At 62.9% G+C, this 22,109-nt stretch overlaps 1 protein-coding gene across 10 annotated transcripts in view; it reads left to right on the forward strand.

Annotated features, from left to right (window-relative positions):
• Window positions 1-9,244: 9,244 nt before the first annotated feature.
• Window positions 9,245-22,109, forward strand: part of KCNQ2 (potassium voltage-gated channel subfamily Q member 2) — a gene marked incomplete at both ends in the record, with an annotated part of 47,382 nt that continues 34,517 nt past the window's right edge. For all 10 annotated transcript variants that reach the window (XM_080814355.1, XM_080814358.1, XM_080814359.1 and 7 more), the window contains one exon: window positions 9,245-9,540. In XM_080814355.1, the coding sequence (XP_080670481.1) occupies window positions 9,245-9,540 (296 nt within the window). The remainder of the gene's footprint in view (window positions 9,541-22,109) is intronic.

Raw genomic sequence — 22,109 nt, forward strand, 5'->3', positions numbered from 1 at the left:
GGCAGCACAGCTACCCAGGCATTTGCACCCGCCTGCGGCGGCTGGGGGGCTCCCCCCCCCCGCCCCCCCGCCCCCCCGCCCCCCCCGCCCCCCCGCCCCCCCGCCCCCCCCGCCCCCCCGCCAGCTCTCTCCAGTGGCGGGGTGGGGAGGCCTGCACTCAGGGGGCGGGGCTTCTGGGGGCCAATGAGCCCAGGCCACATCTCCGGCAGGGGAGGTGTGTGGGGGGTTGGGGACCGGCACAGCCTCCTCTGTGACACCCCTGGCCTTCGGTTCTCATAGATGCGTACGTCATCACACGTCGCCGGGCCTCTGGAAAACCCTGCAGACCTGAGAGAGCAGTCATGACAGAGACAAGGCCTTGGTGTCATTGTGCAAACAGTTTTGACTTCTAGGGCCTTCTAGAAGGTTCTTAGGACCTGAGGTGCTTGGACTGAACTTTGAGAGCTGCTGATCTCAGCAGCGCTGCGGGCGGCAAAGCACGAGGACGGAGCAGGTGGTTCACTGAGTCGCAGCACGTACGGGTGCACAGGTGCGGCCGCTGACTCCCCTCCTCCCCCTGCACTGTCCAGTGCTCACTGGGGCTGGGCTTATGGCCTGCAGGGGTGAGACGGAGGTGCAAGCTTGGAGCACAGGGGGAGGGGGGCATTCCTTTGTTCTGGTGGGCCCTTTCCCACAGCAGGCTGAGCTGGGTAGGGGACACCAGAGTGGCAGCTTGGGGAGCCCCGTGGGCAGCTGGATGGGCCCGTGGAGGGGAGCACGGTGGGGGGTACCACAGCTTGACCATACTCGACGACCTCAGGGCTGGGGGCCCAAACTGGGACACAGATTGGCACTCACGAAGGGTTCACATGTCTGGGCTATGGAGGGGAACATGGAGGCCCAGACAGGTGCCCTGGCTGCCCCGGGCTGTCTGGGGCCCGGGCTCAGTGTGGCGGCACCTGAGGCTAGGGCTGTGGGGCCATGTGCCACCACTCTCTGCTGGGCTCTGGATAATTATTTTTCAAGATTTTATTTATTGATTTGTCAGAGAGAGAGAGAGAACACAAGCGGGGTCAGGGGTAGAAGGAGAAGGAGACTCCCCTGAGCAGGGAGCCTGATGCAGGACTCGATTCCAGGACCCCGGGATCTGAGCCAAAGGCAGACACTTCACGTACAGAGCCCCACAGGCGGCCCTGGGCTGTGCATAATTTAAGCAGGAGCCACCAGGACCCAACTGGCAGCTTCACTCTTTGGGCACCTCCGAAACACGCACGAGTTGTCGAGCCTGCGGGGTCCTGCTGAACCGGCCGGGTCAGGTCCGTCTCTTGTCCTCTTCTGCCCGGGGCTCCCGGCGCCCTCCCCTCAGAGCAGACATCATCTTGTCTCCCTCCCTCAGGGTCCAGCATGGCCCTGGCAAGGACAATTCTGTGTCTGAACAGTAGTTTCGGACCCCAGCAATGGGGTTTTGGGGTTTTTCACGAGGGAGTGACTGTCCTTGTGGGTAACTCTAGGTTATCTGGATATCAGATCTGTATATCTCTGGTGTGCACCCAGCGCGAGCTCTGCACGCCTGTGTGGGGCTCGTGGGGTGTGGGGAGAACTCAGGGTGGGGCATCCCGGAGCTCTGAGAGCTGGTGCCGTGACTGCAGGCATGTGTGTATGTGTACACAAGTGGCTGTAGGTGTGCATGTGTGTGCCCACGTGTGTGCGTCCATATGGATGCGTGTTTGTGCGTGCTCAAGAGAAAGCACACGTCTATGTGTGCTCAAATGTGTGCCCGCATACACCGTCCCGCGTCTCAGCCCTGTGTGCCCTGCCGGCCGGCTGTCTAGTGCCAGAGCTGAGCCCCCGAGAAGCATCTGTGAGAGGACTCAGGCCGCACTGGGCCCTTGCCCGGTCCCGTGGCCTCGCAGGCAGAAGCTCGCTGGGCAGCTGGGCTGTCGGGGGTGCGCTCTCTAGGTTGCTCCTGGCTCTGCTGGGGTGAGTCAGTGCGGGATGGAGCATGGTGTCAGTAAGAGATACGGGGTGCCGGCTCCTTCCCTGGCTTTGCTCCCTGTGTCTCACTATGGGGGTCATCTGGGGAGGAGGTAGAAGGGGGTGGGGGGCTTGAGTCAGGAACAGCTCCGACGCGGGCTCGGGGTGGGGTCGGCTGCCGCGACTGTCGGGGCCAGGGTCTTCCACGGTGACTGTCAGCCTCATCACCCAGGGTCCGGGCCTGGACTGTGGGCTGAGTGGGGGCCCAAGGCAGGGTTGGGGGAGGTGAGAGAGCACCCGGGTTGTGCTTATCCCGTGTCCACCTCGGGCAGAGTAGGTGGGCCTGGAGACGTCGGGGGGGGGGGCAAATTTGTCCCTGGGCTGCCTCCCTGAATGTCCTTGGTGAAGTGGGTGCTGGCGGCTTGGTGGGAAGGGAGCGTTGCTCCTGCAGGCTCATGGAAAGGGCATGGGGGGCTGCGGGCTGGGCTTGTGCCAGCCCTGTGTGTCTGATGGGCCTGCTGGGATGCCTGGCCCAGCACCCTGGGGGCTGGTCACTGCCAGCAGCCGTTTGAAGTTACAGCAGTCAAGCAGGCTGGGGCCACTGGGCTCCTGGGGTCATCGGTTTGGAAAGCGGAGGGCAACGCTGAACCAAACGGGGAGCCAGAGGGCACGCAGAGGGAGGGGAGAGGTGGAGGATAGGGCCGCGCCCCTGAACCCCACGGTGGGGGGTGGTAACATTTCCCCTTTCACCTCCTGGTCTGTGAGCAAAGCTGGTGCCCTCCCAAGTGAGCAGGGCTTAGACCTCGGCTCTGCGCACCTTCAGGGCTGAGGTCTGGTCGAATGGCTCTCGGGGAGGGGTGCTCCTGGGATACCGGCTGCCTTTACTCTGTGTGTGTCCCAACACCCAGGCCTTCATATTGGGTGAGGAAGCAGTGCATGTTGGAAGTGGAGCGCACGCAGAGCCGGCCCTGGAACGGATTCATTTATTTTTACTTTAATGCTTATATAATGCTGGGCATTGTCTAACCGCTTTACAAACCTTAACTCACTGCGCTGTCGTGACAACCCTGTGATGTATGTACTATTATTATCACCCATTTACAGACTAAGAAACAGTGGTACAGAGAGGTTCAGCAACCCGCCCAAAGCCACGTGTGTGCGTTAAGCCTGTAAACCGTGAGACGTAGCAAAGACTCCATTGTTCTGTGATGGGGTAAACCTAACGTTTTGTCGGCAAGCTAGAACATGACAGCGTGGAAGGTGCTGGGCTGCTGTGCTGAGCTCTGATGAGGACCTGATGGGCCCGACCAGCTGACCCTTGGCCAACGCGGACCTTCACCCAGATACTTGCCTGTGCAAAGCCCTTCGGGGTGGGGGAAAGTCGCCCTCCTTCGGGACATCCCAGATTCCTGTCTCCTTTCTCACGACAATTCTCATCCCTTGGCGTGGGTATTATTAGGAGCTTTGGGGAGAAAAATCCATGTGTGTGTGCTATTTCACACTAAGGTGTGGATGGCTAACTTACCAGAAATATTTGCATTTTACGAGAAGACTTTGTCAGCCTAAATCTTGGTGTGCCAACCTCAGCACCACTGCCACATGGGGATAGAGAACCCTCTGCTGGGGGGGTGGGAGGGCTTTCCTGTGCACTGCAGCGGCTCTCCACCCACTAAATCTAACAGCTGCTCCCTTCAGGGCAACTAGAGACAGCTCCAGGCATTACCCGCTGTCGTCCCCTGGTGGGAGCACCTGGCCTACATGGAGCCCTCTCTGTTGGGGGGACGCCAGAAAGGGAGGTGGTCCGCATGTCCGAGCTGGGGTGGTGGACAGAGTCTTCTCTTCTACAGCAGCCTGCGCGGGGGCTCTGCAGGACGCGAAGGAAGGGGCTCAGTGGCGGCCTGGGATTCCCACAGCTCCTTCCTGACCTCCCCTGGACACTACTCCAAGCTGGACGTTGCCGGGGACGTTTTGCAGCTCCGCTCAGGTCCGTGTCCCAGCAGCCCCACGAGGTGGGGGCCTCTTCCCTCCGCTTGACCCGTGAGATGCCCAGGGCTCTGCTCAAGGTCCCAGAGCTCAGACGAGATCGTGGGTCACCTCAGGGTCGCTTCCTGCAGCAGCCACACCCCGCCTTCAGTGACGCGATGGGCAGGAGCCTGGTGTTCGCTGGCGGCGTGGTTCCTCTGGAGCCATCCCGGCAGGGCTGTCGGGCTGGCGATGCCCCCGGCTCTGTCTGGGCTGACGATGGCTTGGCTCTGCCGACCGGAGAGCCCAGGTTTCCTGTTGCGTCCCCTTAGCTCAGCATGTGGTGACCTTGTCCTGGGAGAGGGGGTGGGTGGGGGACACGGACAGCCCACAAGCCCTGCCCCAGGTTGGGCACCTCTGTCTAAAGCCTACTGGACATCTGGCCGAGCAAGCAAGACCCTCCAATGAGCCAGGGCCAGCCATGGGCGGGCAGCCAGGACCCAGATGCTGACAGCCTATATGTGGGCAGGCAGCTGACCGCTGTGCTGGCCACGAGCCAGTCACCATGGCACTGAGCTCCAGCTGCCCATGTCCTCCCATGGACTAGCACTGCAGTCCCTGAGCTGCCCAGGCCCCAGGCCAGTCATCGAGGGCATGTCCTGGCTGGAGGCTCCTAGTGATGTCGAGCCCTAGAACCAAGTGACTGTCATTCAAGGAATGTTGAAAAGCGACTCTCTGGGCTGGGCTGGGGGTGTGAGGCGCGAGGGTGTGAGTGTGCGCACGGGACTGAGTGCGTGCGCACTGTCTGTCCAGGGGAGGGGTGAGCAAGAGGCAAGCCAATAAGCAACAGTTTCAGATCTCGATGAGGAACCGGGACTGAGAAGGGCTCAGGTGTCCCCTTCAGGGAAGACCCAGAAGCAGGGCCTCCCTGAGAAGATGTACAGAGGCCTCCGTGTGCTAGCAGAGGAGACAGAACTCCCGGCACAGGAAGCAGCACATACGGACAATCCTTTCCCGGCTTGAGGGTCACTGAGGCTGCGGTGTGCCTGGGGTGGGTGGGGAAGGGAGGGGAGGGGAGCGGTGGGGGGATGGGGGCAGAGCAGTGGGAGGTGCAGGTGGGGTGGTCTGAGAGCCGCAGGGGTGGATTACAGAGGTGAAGAGAGCACCGGGTTATGGTCGAAGGGCCACGGGAGCATTGATGGGTCCAGAGCTCGGAGGGGCCTGGCTCAGACGCGCCGTCCCAGCGCGCGAGTGAGGGCCCAGCTGTCCCTCGGATTTTATCTGCCGCAGAACAGGGACCATTGGTCATAGATTTTTCATTTGCCCAGAGGTGTGGAAAGAGGCGTCAGGGGTGCTTTCTCTGTGGACCAGAACTGACAAAATGCACAACCTCCCAAACACCATCCCTGTGTGTTCCCGGAGGCCGGGCGGGGGCAGGGGCGGGGGTGCAGTGGGGGCGGGGCCGTGGTGGCAGAGGCCGAGCAGGGGCTCCCTCGAAGGCCCAGAATCTACCCGTTGGTTTCCGCCCTTCCGGAGGCGTCCAGGACCACCGTCACTCTGCAGTCCGTCTCCACGTCATGGACAACCTCGGACTCCTAGTGCCAAAGAATGATCACGGCTGCGAGATACCAACCAGCTCCCTCATGTGATTAGTCGCTTTGCCAGGGGCTGGGGAAGCTTGTTGCGAGCTCCGATCCTTGAAAAAAACTTATAAATTAAATTTTTATTGACTTTAGTGTAAGATGTTTTTTAAAAAATCAATGCTCTCCTATAAATCTCTTCCTTGCTGCCCTGCTCCCCTGTGAGCTGGATAAATTCAGCCCTTCCTCCTCCTAATATCGGAAGATTCCCTGGAGGGAGGGCTGGGACTTTCTGTCTGGGTAGGCACTTCTGTTGTCCAAATTACAAAATCAAGACAACGACAGCCCTGACCCAGGCTAGGGGATTGAGGGCCCGTCTCTTCTCATTTCCCCAAATGAAGTCTTGTTTCTTGGGCTGGCGGAGTGTCCCCTCTGGCCTCTGCCGGGGTCATCTGTTTTCCTGAGGCCAGAATGATTGGGGAAGGAGCTTGCTCCTTTTCTGCCGGGAGGAGGTGGGTGCGGGCAAAGCAGGAAGCTTTGCTTCTCAGTGTCTGTCCCTGCGGTCCCCAGGGTCACTGGCCCAGAGAACTCGAGTGTGGCTGAAAACCTGGATGTAAATACCTTCTATGTGACCACGAGATGTCCACACAGTGTCCGGGTGGGGTTGCACCAGATGGGCTCCACTGCTCCTACCCTACCCCGGAATGGCCCGTGCAGGATCACTGTTGGTGTCCCCCGGCCACGATGAGCAACCGTTGGGAGCCTGTTTCCTCCGGACTCACTGTCCCTATGCCCTGATGTCTTCTCTGTGGGACCCACCGTCCTATGTTGTCTGTGAGACTAGAGTCATGACCTCCCCAGGGCTGCCTCCCAGGAAAGGCCAAGCCTGCTCACGGCCTGGTACCTCCGGGGAAGAGGGAATAGTCCAGATGTGCTGCAAATTTGGTTTCCACAGCCAGCAGCCGTGGTGTCGTGTGCCGGGCTCTGGGGAACACAACAGCAGGCAGGACACATGCAAAGGCAGGGCAGTGGGGTCCCAGCCCCGTGCGGTGGGCTCCCTGACGGGAAGGGAACACGGAAGAGCACTTTGGGGGCTGGGGGGGGGTCTGTGAGACCTTGGAGTTGGCCTCGCGTGAGACAACAACAGTGGCCACACTATTTTCTCAGCTCAGTAGTTCAATCTCGGCTGCTTAGTGCAGCCAGGGATGTGGGGGCGGGAGGAGGAACCAGAAGGGGAGGCCAGGAGCAGCAGCTTCTCCGGAGGCTCTGGGGAGAGTGGCCAGTGCTGGGGGTGCTGAAAGGACAGTGCCCAGCCTGGTGGGCCAGCCTCCTGCCCAGGGGAAAGGGTCTCCCCAGACCGGAGCTGGGTGCTGTGTCCATCTGGACTTTTCCACTCCTCTTTTCTGGATTCTGCAGTCTTGGCAAAGATGGCTTGAGCCTGAAAGCTCTCCCATGTATTTTTAAATAAATGAAATTCCTGTCTCTTGAATGGAATTCACCCCAACTAAGCATTTACCTCTGCAACCCTGGTTCCTTGGGTTGCGGGGGTAAAGGACGTTGTGGACCAGGTTGCTGACAACCGGACAATGGTGTGCATGGCACGAAACTGAAAACATGCGTGTTCAGTGAGCCAGCTCATTAAAAGGACATCCTAAACCAAGGATTTTCAAGCCTTGATATGGGATTCATCTGCCAGAACCTCTGGGAAATGTGTCAGACCTTCCTGGGGTCTCTGCTTGAGACAAGAGAACAGAGGGATTGGGGGAGGCAAAGGGGTGCCTGCATCCCTAGCAGGCTCTCCTCCAGCTTGGCCAGCAGTGCTCCTGCTGAAGGGGCCTCCCCCAGGAGGCTCTGAAGGCAGCTAGTCTCTCCTTAAGGTCTCAGAATGCCAGAGAGCCTGGATGGTGGTTCCATTTCAGCACCCATATGTTTGCAAAACTGATACCTGGGAATTGCTCCTTTCTCCTCTGTGAGCCAACCTCACCCATGGCCCACTTCACTGTCACATCGAGCCCTGAGAAGAGCTCCTCCAGGAGGGGACATGCCCCGCTTAGGTGGCACCCCATAGTCTGGGGCTTTTAACAGGATGAAGGCACACAAGGGCAGCTCAGAGGCTGAGTGGAGAGAGGCAGCACGGGCAGCCTCTCTCTTTTTGTGATGAAAGTGGTCATGCCCCCCCTTGAACTGAGGAGGTGGGCTCCCCCTTCCTCAGCCTGGGCTCAGCGGGGGTGTGCACACTCAAGGAAACTGCAGCCACCTTAGGGCACACTGGCTGAATGCTGGTGGTTGTAGCTAATGACCAGGCACAGAGGCAGGGTGGTGGAAGTCAGGAGCGTGGCCCCTGGGCTGTACCTGTGTGCACAGGTGTATGCGGGGCATAAGCGGCACTCCATCCTTACAAATTAGACCACTCTGTCTGGAAAAGGCCACATGGACTCTAACTTTGGAACTAAAAAAGGGCAAACAGCACAGCTGATCCAGCACCATGGACAGGGCTGCTTTTTGCGCCAAGTTACTGGGGAGAAAGAACAGCGTCTGCTACAAACAGGGCGGATCTTGGTGGACCCCACAGTCCTAGGCAAACGTGGGAAGAGGCTGGATGTGGTCAGGAGAGGCACCTGCAGCCAGCACCGTCCAAGGGAGGCTGCAGAGCGAGGCTTCAGCGAGTGGGGGCAGGGTGAGGAGTGTCCATGTGGAGTGCACAGGGGCCTCTCGATGATTGAGAGTCCTGTGGCTTCCCAGAAGAAGGTTCCAGAATGACACCCCCACCACATATACACACAACCGTGGCTCCCTGGCTAGGGGAGGCAACGTCTGCCTACTCCCCCTCAACAGGACACCCTGCCATCTATGTCCAGAACCTGCCCTCTTTTGTTCTGGACTATGGCACCAGTGTGCACTCTAGGCTCAGGTCTCTGTCTTGCCCTGGGGGTCATCCTCCCAGGTCCTTTCTGGGGTCTGCAGAAGGAAGTCCAGACCCCTTGGGGTGAGTCTCTCAGGTCTCACCTCTCTGACTACCTCTGCCCCTCCCCCTGCTTCAGGGGCCTCTGTTCCTCCCTTCCGGGACTCCTCCAAGGCCCAGTTCAGGCCCTCTCTTAGAAAGTCTCCCCAGATGCCTCCCTCTACACTCAGGGACCTGGGTCTAAGGGGTCCTCATTACTGGCCCTCTTAGAGGCCAAGCACATAAGGTCCCAGTGGGCTGAGCCTTAGCGGAGGTTCTACTAAGGGCCGGTGCCCGTTCCCACGTCCTGCTCCTAGGTGTCCAGTCCAGAGGTCCAGCTGGTAGGAATCCAACTGGGGCCAGGCGCTGGCAGAGCTTTGGGACCCAAGGGAGAGCTGGGGGCCGCTCAGGCGCTGCGCTTGTCTTAGCAGGGGATGGCCAGGGGGCCGGATTCCCTGGTCAGGGCACGCGGGGCTGCGGGAAGGGGGCCCCGGCGGGCCCGGGTGGCAAGAGGCCCGGAGCAGCCCGTCCTCTTCGTCTGTTCTCTCCTGCGTTCCCTCCCCTCCCCTTCCCGCGGCCGGCGCGGCGTCGCGGGGGTTAATGGGGGCGGGGCGAGGCGGCGGGCGGAGCCAGGTGGCCGCAGCGTCCCCGCGCGCGGCCCGGGCCGGCAGGAGCGCGGAGCCGCCGCCGCCGCCGCCGCCGCCTCGGCCATGCGGCTCCCGGGCCGGGGGCCTGGGCTCGGGCCCGCGCCGCCCCTTGCGCGTCTCCCCCGCTGAGCCCGCGCCCGGCCGGGGCGCCGCCCGGCACCATGGTGCAGAAGTCGCGCAACGGCGGCGTGTACCCCGGCCCGAGCGGGGAGAAGAAGCTCAAGGTGGGCTTCGTGGGCTTGGACCCCGGCGCGCCCGACTCCACCCGGGACGGCGCGCTGCTCATCGCCGGCTCCGAGGCCCCCAAGCGCGGCAGCATCCTGAGCAAGCCGCGCGCGGGGGGCGCGGGCGCCGGGAAGCCCCCGAAGCGCAACGCCTTCTACCGCAAGCTGCAGAATTTCCTGTACAACGTGCTGGAGCGGCCGCGCGGCTGGGCGTTCATCTACCACGCCTACGTGTGAGTGCGGCGGCCGGGGGCGCGGGCGGGGGCGCGGGCGGGGGCGCGGGCGGGGGCGCGGGGCGCGGGGCGCGGGGCCCCTGTGCGTCCGAGCGCCCGCGTCGCTCACGCCGGCGCCCGCGTCTGAGTCCGGGGAACCGCGTTCCTTGGCCAGAGCGAAGGGCGGAGATGCCAGGGCGGATCGGAAGGAGTTCTGGGGTCCGGGCGTCCCGGCCGGGGTGGGGGCGCCGTCCCCCCACCAGCAGCGGCCCGCTTGGGTTGCATCAGCCCCTCCCCCGCAGGGTGGGGGATGTGCGGCGCCCCAGCCTCTCCTCCTCGGCCCGAGGCCCCTCCCCACGGCCGCTGCGCCGAACAAAGGGCCAGCCGGGAGGGAGGGTGGCGCTGCCAGTCCTGCCACTGTCTCTGGGCTCCTCGAGGCCCCCTCTGGCCTGGGCACCCCCCCACCTCCGCCCCAGGAACGGGGCAAGGGGTGGGGGCAGGGCCTGGCTTACCAGGCCTCAACCCCCAAGTCGCTCACTCTCCACCAAGGGTGAGCTTCTGGGTTGCAGGAATGAGGGTAGGGGCTGTCCTAATATTACACCCCCACCCCCTCAGCCCAGGGCTCGGGGTTGTGGACTGTCTTGACCGCGGTGCCTGCACTCATCTTTGGCCCAAAGTGCATCCCTCACTCTCCCCTCCACCCAGCTCAGCCCCGACCCCTCTGTGCTGCTGCGAGCTGGAGGAGCAGGGAGATGCCCGTTCTGGGCTCTGGATGGACGCCCAAGAGGGGGGTTCTGTCCTGAGCCAGCCAGACCTGGCCCCATGCAGGGAACTCCTGGCTCCCCGGGCAGGGGCAGTGGCCTCAGGCCCACACTGTGTGCACATGAGCATTCGTGGGTGGCGTGTTCGGGCAGGAGTTGCTGTGTGTGGCCTGTGCCGTTGGCGTGCAGTCTCTGAGCGGGCAGGCACTCTCCCTCCCATCCTAGCTAGACTGGGGCCGGAACTCGGCCATTTTGTGTGAAAGAGGCATTTTGGGATGGGAGTGAGGAACTGATTCTGGGAAACCGTCTCCAACCATGTGCCCCCCTGGGACGACAGGGTGTGTGCCCACGGACCTGTGTGTGTGTGCTCTGGACTGACCCTCCATGGGTCCATGGGCTAGGGGAGAAGACCCCGGGGCGGGGGGAATGCTTGGCTGCTGGTGGGATGGTATCCTGGGGGGAGACCCCAGCCCTGGCAGGTGCCAGTGCTGAGTCACCGTGGAGGCAGGGGCTTCCCTGGCACCGTGAGCACCCTCCCCACCCCCTCCCCAGTAGGGCGACTTGTGCCCTTCCCATGTAGGCTGCTCAGGCGTGCTGTTCATCCTTGGAAGAGTCCCGCGTCTCTTCACCAGTGGCCCTCTTGTCACCACCTCCCTTCCTGCCTGCTGGGACCGGGTGTGGGCAGCCAGGTTCCCCCCACCCTCACCTCCGGTAGGAGGTCAGAGCCCACCCCACAGCCCAGCAGCCAGGCACCCTCTCTGACCTGTGGTATGGCTGCTGGAAGGTTTGCTTGCCTTGGCCCCACAAGTCCCCGGCCGACAGGATATCCTAGGGTCCCGTGTGTGGTCCTGTCTTCAGTCCCGAGTGGCTTCTCCTGCCTGGGCCCGAAGTGGCCAGCCCCTCTGTGCCCCCTCGGAGCTGCAGCCTCCAGACCGGGATGCCGCGGGAGAGAAGGCCGGGTCAGGCTGCTGCTCCCGTGCGTGTGTGCATGTGCGTGTGTGTGTCCATCCGTGTGTCCGTGAGCCAGGACAGGCAGGCCTGTAGCGTGTGGGGGCCCTCCCGCCTGCTCAGCCCCTCTCCGGCTTCCCCGCCGAGGTCGTGGGATGCCTTGAGCTCCCTTTGCCCCCAGCTCACTGGCAGGGGGACCTTTTCCGGGGAGCGGGGTGGGGGCAGGAGGGGAGCAGGCATGGTTGAAGCGGCCGGGTCAGGCACTGAAGTCTAGTCCCAGAATCTGCAGGACCCAGTCTTCGCTCAGGACGGTGGGCGCCTGCTTCTTGCCCCCAGGCGTTGTGGAGATGGGCTGCGTGGGGCAGCTGCTGTCCCAGGGCCGGCCGTGGACTGTCCCTGAACGGCTGCCTCTGTTGCTCATCGCCCATCCCCTGGGTCCCCAGGCGTGGAATTCTCCACTGTCCCCAGACCCAGCCCCACCCCAAATCAGGACGCCCTCACCGCCCCGTTGTTGGTCTCCTGCCCGAGGCTGAGGCCACCCTGGGATCCCCTTGCCCAGCGTGGACTGGACAGTGTGTGTGCATCATTTGGCTTGTTGGATTCATTAATTAGATGAAGTTCAAGGCCCTCTCCCCCGCCTGGTGCTGAGCTGGGCCTGGGGAAGACCGTGGAGGGCAGGGACCCGGCCCTCACCATCTGTCCTGGCTGAAAGGGGGTCCCCAGGGCTGGGGCAACTCTGAGCCCTCCCGGGCCACCGTTCTACAGCTTTTGCCACCAAAGCCTCTGGGAGCTGGAGGTGGGCCGGCCCCTCTGGGTGCCCCAGGCTGCTCTGCGGTTCCGCGCTCACCGCTGACTTCCCTGCCGACCCTCTGTGGGAAGCGCTTTCTCTGAGGACCTGCCTCTGGGAGCGAGCCACGGAGCCACGTCGGCCGTCGCTCCTTCGTGGTGTGAGCTTCTGGAGAAAGCAGCCTTCCCTGAGGAAGGAGGGATCCCACGCCGGGAGTGTGGACCTGCCTGGGTCGGAAACAGCTTGGACCTGGCCCTCCCAGCTCTGAGTTCCCTGAAGGGTCCCTTCCTCTGCCTGGGCGGGAAGGCCCTGCCCCGTGGGACGGTCCACCCCTCTCTGGGTGGGCAGCCCAAGCCGCGCATGGACCCTGGGGGCGGTCGCTGGGGCCCCGGGTGGGAGGACTCGCAGGCGTTGTCAGCACCGGGTGGGGCCCTGCCCCGAGGAGCTGGGCCTCGTCGGGTGGGTTAGGGTCCGACTCGCAAAGCCTGCTCCCTCCTGCCTGCCCCTCGCACCTCAGGCCAGAGTCTCGGGCTCGAGGATCTGTGCACCAAGAGTGGGGGCGTCTGTGTGTAGTGGATTTTCTGGGTCTAAGGTCTGGAGTTCTCGAGTTTCTCAGAGGGAACGTGGTAGCCACAGGAAAGGCCTAGGCCTCCCTGTTGGGGATGTGGTCCGGGCAGGTCCACGGGGGATCCCCTGGATCGGGTGTGACTCCATGCTTGAGGGGAGCTGGGGGCAGTTCCTGCTTCGAGGGTCTCCCCTCCGCGGGGTCTCTCTGTGGCTAAATGTGGGAGTGGAAACGCGCCTGCTGCTCAGATCTCTGGGAGCCTTGCTGGTGGGGAAACTGAGGCCAGGCAGGGTTGAGTGAGCTCCAGCACTGTCCCGCTCTAGCTGAAAGGGGTCTCCGCTTTGGAGACGAGGCTGCAGATTGCGTGACCTTTCTGACATCGGAAAGCCACTTTGAGTTGTTGGCATGAAACTGTGTTTAAAACAGGCCGAGGAGGGCTGAGCGTGGGGAGGCCGGGCTTTGTGCGGAGGCCGGGCTGAGCGTGGAGGCCGGGCTCCCCGTGCAGCTCCCTCTTCATGATTCTTCCCCCTCGGGCGGAGCCACCAAGCCCTCCCAGTCCTTACATGGCCCCGGCCTCAGGATTTTCTGTGCTGGGGCTGCTGGGCCCAGTGTGATCTCCTGCTGCGTGTCAGCCAGCTGCGGTCCAGGGTCCCAGGGCCTGCTGCCATCCCCTGCGTGGCCTTGGCTAACCCAAGTGGGGTCACACTCTTGGCCTGCACAGGCTGCCTGCTGCCCCCTCTCGCTTGTCTGTCGCCAGCCAGTGGGCCACCTGGGGTTGGGGGGGGGAGGGAGCCTCTGCCCTCAGCCTTGGCCCTGAGTGTTGGCCGCTCTGTTCCTTGGTCTGACCGCATTTGAGGGTCGAGTGTGGCCCGGGGAGGTGGCTGGGGTCCCTCTTCTGCGGACGGAGCATTTTGTTCCCAGAAGGAGACGGAGGTCTGCGTGGTTCTGTTCGCATTTGCCTTTAAGTCGCAGAGCTCCGTCTTCGGGGAGGGAGTGCCCATCGAGAGCTGGAGAATCTTACAGAAATTTCCCTAAAGGTGGGAATGCAAGGAGGGTTGTGCTTTCCAGAGGGGCCATCCTCACTGGCCTGGAGACCTCAGGCTCCTTGCAGGATTCCCCGCCCTCACCAAGTAGTTTCCGCTGAGATCAGACCGTGACAGCACAGTCCCGTCTGAGCATGGTGTCCTCTGTGTCAGCTGCTAGGCGGTGGAGTCTCCCATGCTCCTGTGTCCACAGCCCGATGGGGTGGACAGGAAGCCTGGTGCTTGTCAGTCTCCCCTGGTCGGAGCAGAAAGAGTCTCGGACTTACTGGACATCCGTACAAGCCCAAAATTCCAACTCTGGAGACTCGGGGGGAGTGCGCTAGTGATGTGGGCGCTGCTGTGCGTCGGGGACCCTCGGACCCCAGATGCCCGGCCTGTGGTGGGGGGTCCGGCTCTGCTTCTGACAAGACATAAGCCCCAGTGCGTCTTCCAAGAAGCAGATTCCGTCCAGACGTGGTGGAGGGTTTCACGAGGGTGTTTCACAGGTCGTGCAGTTTATATGTTAACCCGCAGGGCTCGGCCGTGCCTCTGTGTGGCCGTCACTCAGCGGGCGTCCTCGGTCCCTGCTAGTGAGAGCCACGGGGCGACCCTCAAGAGTGGGCTCCCTGACTGTCCCGTGGAAGGAATGGGGCCTGGGGGACCGAGCTCCTTGGGGCATTTTATGGAAGACACCAGCAGGGTCTTGGGTGTGGGGAGGGCAGGCCCCTCAGGGGAGAACTTCTGTACGGGACTGGGGGTCACACAGCACGGTTCTGTGGCCTCTGAGTGTCCGCGGGGCCGTGGACAGGGCGGGCGGGGCCGGGGCTGAGGCCTGGGGTTCAGGCCCTGTCCTGTTCAAAGGCTCAGGATGCCGCGTGGGCCCCGGGCTGCGGGCTGCTGCCGTCGGAAAGCTGAAGCTTTGAGGGAGGTTGTGCCCGACCTCTGGCTACCGGAGACTGCCGGGTGCCCTGCACGTGTCCCCGTTAAATATTCTCGGGTACAAATTTAGGATCATTCCTGGACGGTACATGTGTCAGGAACAGACACGCCCGCATCACCCCCGCTGAGGCCGCCTGGCCTCGACTTCCGCTGCCCGTCAGGCGCGTCACTTACGTGGCTTGCCGTTCGTGGCACGACGCCATCCGGGGAGATGGTTCAGAGGGTGAGGACCGTGAGTGGTGGAGACCCCCGGCTCTGGGCCAGCTGACTGGGCCCCTGTCTCCACCGACGGCCCCAGACCCTGGACCCCAAGTTTTCTTATCTGTAACATGGGCTAGTGACTGTGTTCACTTTCTGCGAGTCGTCGACCAGAAGCTCGGTGTGTGTGACGCTCCCAGAGCTCGTGGCTGATACTCTTGTCTCTGTGGCCGTGGCTCAACCAAGTGAAAATCCGCGTCTGGCACGGAGGCTGGACGGCCAGGCGGACGGAGGTTGGCCTGTCCTGAGCGGCTCCCGTGGCCTCCCGCCCCTCAGCCCAGCTGTGGGAGCCCGCAGTCCCGTCGGCCGGTGGCTGGGCCTGGATCAAGAGATTTGTGGCTGCTGATAATGAGGCCACGCTTTCAGACGCAAGGCCCCTCTGGCACTTTGGACGCTGGTTTGTGTGTTTGTCCTGGGGGACTGGCCATTCTCCTGAAGGAATTTGCTGCTCTGCGGCCGCCTGGGTCTCTGGACACGCCGTCCCGCTCGCGGCGGAACGGCACACGTTCCCCACACCCTGAGCCTCCGAACACGGAGGCAAGAGCGTGCTCAGCTTGCGGGCTGCTTGTACTAGCGGGGTTCCCGAGGCCGCTGGCCTCTGTCTGGGTGTCCTGACCAGCCCCTGCTGTCCTCGGCCAAGTCACGTGGGGACCACGGTCAACGCAGGCCCCTCGGCGGAGCCCACCCCTGGCTGCACTGTCCGCAGAGTGTGGGAGCCACTGCCGGGCTCGGCTGCTCTCCCTGCAAGCCTGGAGCTTCAGGGTGCTTTCCCACAGCTCCAGCCGCCTCTTAGAACGGCGCCTCCTTGGTGGCCGTGCCCCAGCCATCGCGGGAGGAGGAAGTGTGTCGTTTGCTGTGGCTGCGTGGCACCTGTCCGCCCGCCCAGAGAGGCTGGGGGCAGCGCAGCCTTCCGGGGTGGGAAGAAGAGAGTCGTGCAGACCTGAGGTCGTCCCTAGAGATCGGCATCTTCTGGACTGGGGGGAGGGTTTGGAATCAAGCCCTTGCTCTGGAAATGACTCAGTTTTGTGCCTTGCCCCCCGGGCCCCACACTCTGGAGGGGTGAGGCATCCCACTGACTGTTCCTCGGTGCCCTTCCCCCGCTGCGGGTGGTATAGCAGTGGCCCCGACACGAACGTGCTGTCCTCAATGACTTCCTGTGGAGGAGTGAGCATGTAGGAGAGGGCCAGGGCCAGACTCGACCTTCCCTGAAGCCTGCCTCTTCCTCATGCGAATTTAAAACGCTGTGGCGAGGGGCACCTGGGTGGCTCTGTCGGTCAACGTCTGGCTCTTGGTCTCAACTCGGGTGTTGATCTCGGCTGTGAGTTCAGGCTGCACGTTGGACTCCACGCTGGGGTGAAGAGAGAAGTCACGACCGGAGTCGGAGGGGGGGCGGTGCCGGGCTGGTCAGCAAACGGACTGGTCTGATGTTGGGAGGAGGGGGCCAGGGCTTCTCTTGTTTGAAGCTGGTCTAGATGATGCTTTTAATTCATCCAGGCTGGGGCTGATGCGCCTGGGACGGCAGGGCCCCTGGATGGGGAGCACTCTGGCTGAGCTGGGACCTGCCTTCCAAAGGTTCTGTCAGACCCAAGGCCTCCCAGGGGCGCCTGGATGGTCAATGTTTCCCGAAGAATAAGGTACTTCCTTTTTTTTTTTTTTTTTTTTTAAAGATTTCATTTATTTCTTTGAGAGAGAGACAGAGCAAGAGAGGGAACACAAGCTGGGGGAGTGGGAAAGGGAGAAGCAGACTTCCCAGGACCCTGGGATCATGACCTGAGCTGAAGGCAGATGCTTAACGACTGAGCCACCCAGGCGCCCCGAATAAGGTGCTTCTAGCACGATTAACTCTGAGCATGTTTGCGTGGCAGTGTGCTGGGTTGGGTCCTTGTTGGGAGCCCGTGGGGACGAGGCCCGGAGCACGTGGTGGGGACCCAGGGCCCGGCTCGGTCCCCAGCAGGCGCTGTCTGCGGGTCTGATGCTGGCTGAGGAACCGCTTGTCAGCCCTGCTGTGCACCTGGCCTCACCCTGTCCTGGTGGAGGGAGGGGAAGGTGGCACTTGGGGGCGGGGACGCAGGACCCCACGTGGAGTTGAGGCCAATGTTTTCTCCTTCCTCCTGGGCCCTGGTTAGGGCGGGTCATGGGGGTGGTCATGTCTTGGAAAGAGGGTCTTCTAACCCTTCCTTGAGTCTCGGACAATGCGGGTGGATGGGGACAGGATTGTTCTCAGTTTCTTCCCACATCTTCCGTCCGTCGGCCCCTGAGGCTGAGGTCAGGATCCCCGGGGAGCGGTCATGGGCCCGAGGCCACTCGGTGACAAGTGGGGCAGCCGGGATTCAGACCGAGCTGGTACTGGGCGACGGGGCCTGTGGCTTCTCTAGCAGCCCCCACATGTGGTCCGGGGACTCCTGCTCTTGGGGGGGAACCTGCCCTTGGAGGGCTCCGGCTCCTCCCCACATCCCACTGTTTAGCCTCTGGGCTTGGCCGAGGGGAGGAGATGCTGGGAGGACAGGGCCCTGCCTTTTCTGGCCACTCTGTGCAGAGGCCATGAAGGTTGGGGCCACGGCGGCTGCTTTGGAGGAAGTGAGGGTGGGGGAGGGTGTGTTCCAGGCCAGAGTCCGACCGCACCCACGTGACACGCTCCCGGCAAGGGGGGGGGGGCGGCTGTGTCATTAGGCTCTGCCCATCACCCGGCTTGAATAAAATTAGGTTTCTAATCCTTTGGATTCCTTGGAATAATTTTGTCACTGTACAGAAAGTCCTAAGGGGAGCCATTGGGCACAGTGTCCCCGGATATCCGTCAGTCACCGGTGATGGTGGCAGGCTGGCAGCTCGCGGTGAAGCTGGCCGCGCGCGAGGCGTCCCCCTCAATGGCTCTCGGGCGTATGCAGAGCACCGCCGTCCCCCCCCCCAGCCCGCTTCCCCCCAGGTCTCGTCTGGTTTTCTTTTTCCTTCCATGGAACTCGAGAGCTTAGAACGCCTGAGTTTGCTTTTCCATTCAGGCTTGGAAAAAATATTTGAAGGGTTTACAGGAGGAAAAGACCAGTTTCTCCTGGGACCCCAGGCTGGGGGAGGTGGTGAAGGGCTTTGGGAAGCACAGAGAGAGAAGCCGGGTCAGCAGAAGCAGGTGCGGGAGTGGAAGGAGCAGCCTCTGGGTTACGGGCCTGGGGGTTTCAAAGTGTGTTCACCACAGAAGCGGAGCTCTGTGAGCCTCCTCCGGGCGGCAGGGCCCGAGCCGGCCGTTTCTCATTCGCAGAAGGGCAGAGCAGGGAACTGGGAGCCTTTGGGAGCTCAGGTCCCAGGCGTCTGGGAGGCCCCAGGCATCTGGGAGGCCCCAGGCAGGGCGGGGGGGGGGCGGGGGGGGCGGCGCTGGCCATGGTTCTGAACGTGAGCCCGCGGGTTGGGCTCCTCGAGGACCCCAGCCGAGGCCCAGCAGCTGGCTGGCGCTGGGGAAGGGGCTGGGCGGCCCCTCCCCTGGACCGCTGGCTTCCGTCTCCAGCTGCTGGTGGTCCGCGGTGCTTTCTCCCGTTAGTGTTCTCGCTGGCATGTCCAAGACGGTCCTCTCTGACGCGCGTGGTTTAATTAGCTGAAGGCCAATTACCGCGGCATGGCCCGGCATCAGGGGCTTCTTTGCGGGCGGCCCAGGGTGAGCTTCTGAGAGCAGCCCTCGGGTGTGGTGTGTTATCTTCTCTGCCGACAAAAATGAGACGCACCCATTGTAGGACGTTGGGAAGATGCTGACAAACGCAGGAAGGATGTTTGTCTCCCTGATTTATTTTCAAGCATCTGTGCCCATCTAGACATTTTTTAAATAAGGTAGGGTGCAGATTTCTGTCATCCTTTACTGTGTTAACGATGTACTGTGGCATTTTCCTGTGTTTGGTGAGTGTGGGGCTTTGTCTCTGAGAAGAGTTAGCGGGGTGGGGGTGTGTGACAAGGGACCTGTCCCTGACTCCTCTCACCTTATGCCCTCGGTGGCTTGAGACCTGGGAGGAGACAGTGGCTGTGGGCTCTGACCTGGAGAGTGGACCCCAAGCACATGCCTCGTGGCCACCCGGGTGGAGGGGGACCAGGACTGGCCAAGGAGGGGTTGTGATAAAAATAGGTCCTGCCTGTGGGTGAGCCCTCTGTCCCTGGAGGCGTGGGAGTAGAGTCCAAGAAAACGCTCCCTAGGCATGTTTTTAGGGGACCATATGGCAGAGCTATGAGCCCGGGAACGTGGGGGATGGGCCAGCCCAGCAGCCAGGGGGACAGTCTTCAGGGAGGGTCTGGGGGAGACTGATGGGGCTGCAGCCTAGCTGTCCCATCAACCTCGGGGGGGCAGCCGGGTAGGGGGGCCTGAGCCCCTGAGTGTGTTCCTAGGCTCGTTTCCTGGGATGTGGTCCCCCGACCCTGTGTTGAGCACCTTTCCCCCAGAAGCCGATGTCTCCTCAGCAGATGACAGGTCCTGCTAATTGTGTCCGGTCCCCAGAGCTCACAGCACAGCCGTGTCGCCTCAGGGGACCCCCCCCCCACACTCCCGTGCCAGGCTTCCCTGGGATTGTGCGGACGGACTGTCCTTCCCAGTCCTCTGCTGTTCCTTGTGGGCCAGGGCCTCCTGGTCCATGAGGTGCGTCGGCCCCGTCGTGGGTTCACATGCGGCTGGGCTCCTCAGAGAGTGCCACGCCCCTCCCGGTCTCAGGACCCCCACGCTCTGCCTTTGGAAGCCGGCTGAGTCACTCTGGGACACTGGCCTGCTGTCGACGGGCCCCTGCTTGAGCCCTGGCTCCTGTCCTTTCCAGCGGTGTTCGGACACTGCACAGTTTGCACCGTGAGCCTTGTCTGGGTGGGGCTGTGAGCCACTCTCCAGCCGGTCCGACCTCAGGAAGGCTGTGTTGGCCATCATGGGTCAGGAAGCCTGCCCCATCCCTGTGTGTGGGTTCTGGCTGTGTAGTCAGGGGCCAGCTGAGCTGAGCAGGGGAGGCGCTCTTGGAGGATACTAGCATAGCAGGGCTGGGCAGCCTGTCAGAAACCCACAGATGAGGAGGAGGCGGCCCCATGATGGATGTGCAAGCAGAAAAGAGATTCAGGCCATAAGAACGGTGTATGCAAAGGCCCTGGGGTCAGGAAGCTGGCTTGGGAAGGCTGAGAAATCGGCAGGAGGAGAGTGAGGTGCGCTTCCTATGGTCTCGGTGGGGGGTTGGGTGTCCCTGTGAACATGGGGCTTCTGATAGATGAATGGCTAGGGAGAGGTGCAGGGGTCCTGAGAGAGTCCATGGCCAAGGCCTTGTAGGGACTGGCCATCCTGGGGGTCACTAGCCAGTGGGGGGCATCAAGGGGTCTCCTGAGAGACCTTCTTGCCCTGGGTGTTGTGAGAGGAAGGGGCATTGGTACGACAGGCCTGGCTGTGGGGTGGCCCTGGGGGCCGGGCGTGGGAGGGGCTGGAATGGGGTGGGGCAGGCCAAGGCTGCTCACGGGGCCTCGAGTGCCGAGCCAGAGGCTGGACCTTCCACGGGGCTGGGGCTTTCTGGGTTGTGGCTTGTCAGGCACGGGCCTCGTATCGATCCCTTGTTGAGTGCGAGGCACGGTCCCGAGAGCTCACCTGTCACCTCCTCATGGGCTCCGACTCAGGTTGGGGGCTGGACTGGCCTGGGGGCTCTGGGGGGAGGCCGCACCCATGGGTGAGCCTTGGCTCCAGAAGACGTTGTCGGGACCGCGGCTTCTCCTCCCTCCAGCCCCTGCGGATCCCGGTGAGTTTTCACGTCTGGTTTATGCCTGGAGCGGCCGTCAGCAGTCCGGGCTCTCCGTCACTCCTGAAGATTGGAAGTGGCAGTGGGTCCGGGAGGCAGAGCAGTTTATTAGGGGCGAAATTAGATTCCAGGTCCTAATGGACAAGGCGGGCAAGAGTCTCCCGGGGGCCGGGCGGCAAGTCTGGACAGGAGGTCCCGCTGTGGCCTCGTGCTGGCGGATGCTTGCTCCGCCGGGGCCCTCCCGGGCTTCTGGGCCACCAGCCCCCAGGGAGGCACAGATGTACCGTGGTGAGGGGAGAGGCTGCTCAGGCCCTGAGTGGCCACCGTGAGTGGCTCCAGAGCCTCCGTTTTCCCGCCTGTAACATGGGCGAGAGCACGTCCTGCCTTCGGTCGTGGCCGGCACATAGTCGCCTCGCTGTGCATGCTAGCCTGAGGGGGGAGGCTGGACGCCAGAGACCCTTCCCCACCTTCTGAGAGCAGCCAGCCAGGGCTGGGGGGCAGTGCTGTGCTCAAGCCTCCTCCCGTCCTTGTTGGGTACCGTTCACGTCTTTTCGTTACGTATGGAAACCAGACTGGAAGCCTCGGCTGTCTCCTGCCTCAGTCTTGGGGGCAGCGATGGCGTCCAGGGTCACGGCCTGGCCCAGGGGGCTTCGCCCGGCCTCTGCGCTGGCCCCCTCCCTGTTGACCCCAGGAACGAGGTCGCAGGGGCTCTGTCCTATTTTTCCAGAAAGTATACATTCTGTGCTGTCAGATGGAGTGAGGTGTGGGCGGGGGAGACGACGCAGAGGAGTGTTTCCCTGGGGGTGGGGGCTGCCCCCCCCCCGCGTGCGGGGGCAGGCAGAACTCACCCGTGCTCACACGTGCGCACGCCTGCTCGGTGCTCCCCACGACTGGCAGGCGTGGCTACAGGCTGACCGCCGCGGGGGGCTCGTTGGTGGACCTGAGCCCCTCCACTGCTCTCTGTCCCCGTCCCTCCTGTCAGCACCTGTCTGCTTCGGGCCCGCCCCGCACCAGCACCCTGTATGTCAGAATCCCAGCAGTCAGGTCCCTGCCGGCCTCTCTGCTCCCCGCTCAGGCTGTGGCTCAAGTCCCTTCTGACGTCCGGCCGAGGTCTCTTCTGCTGCAGGGTGAGCACCGCCCGCTCGCTGCAGGCCTGGGCAGGGCTGGCCGGCACCCAGGCGGCAGACGAGGGGTTGTCCCGGGTGCTCCCTCTCCAGGTGGCCCCTTTCCTCGTGTTCGGGTGAGCACCGTCTGAGGTCCTTCTCACCCCCCCGCCTCATGCCTCCCATCCTGCCCCCCCCCCCAAATCTGGGCCTGGAAACCGGCTGCTTGAGATACTTGTCTCCTTGGCAACCGGGGGATTTCGCCGTGAGAAGCGATCTCAGGCTGTGGCTGCGGGAGGAGAACCACCCGGTCCTGGCACCGGGGATGCCTCCCGCCTCCCTCCTCTCTTTCGCAGCAGCCTGGACAGTTCCCAGGCTGGAGGGCTGAGAAGGGCTGCACAGAGCAGCTACGGGAGGGGCTCCAGCCACGGGGCCGTAGAGCTGCACCCCGTCCTCACCGGGAGGAAGTGGACCGGCCATCCTG

Source organism: Martes martes (genome assembly GCF_963455335.1).
Source record: "Martes martes genome assembly, chromosome: 9".
NCBI lineage: Eukaryota > Metazoa > Chordata > Mammalia > Carnivora > Mustelidae > Martes > Martes martes.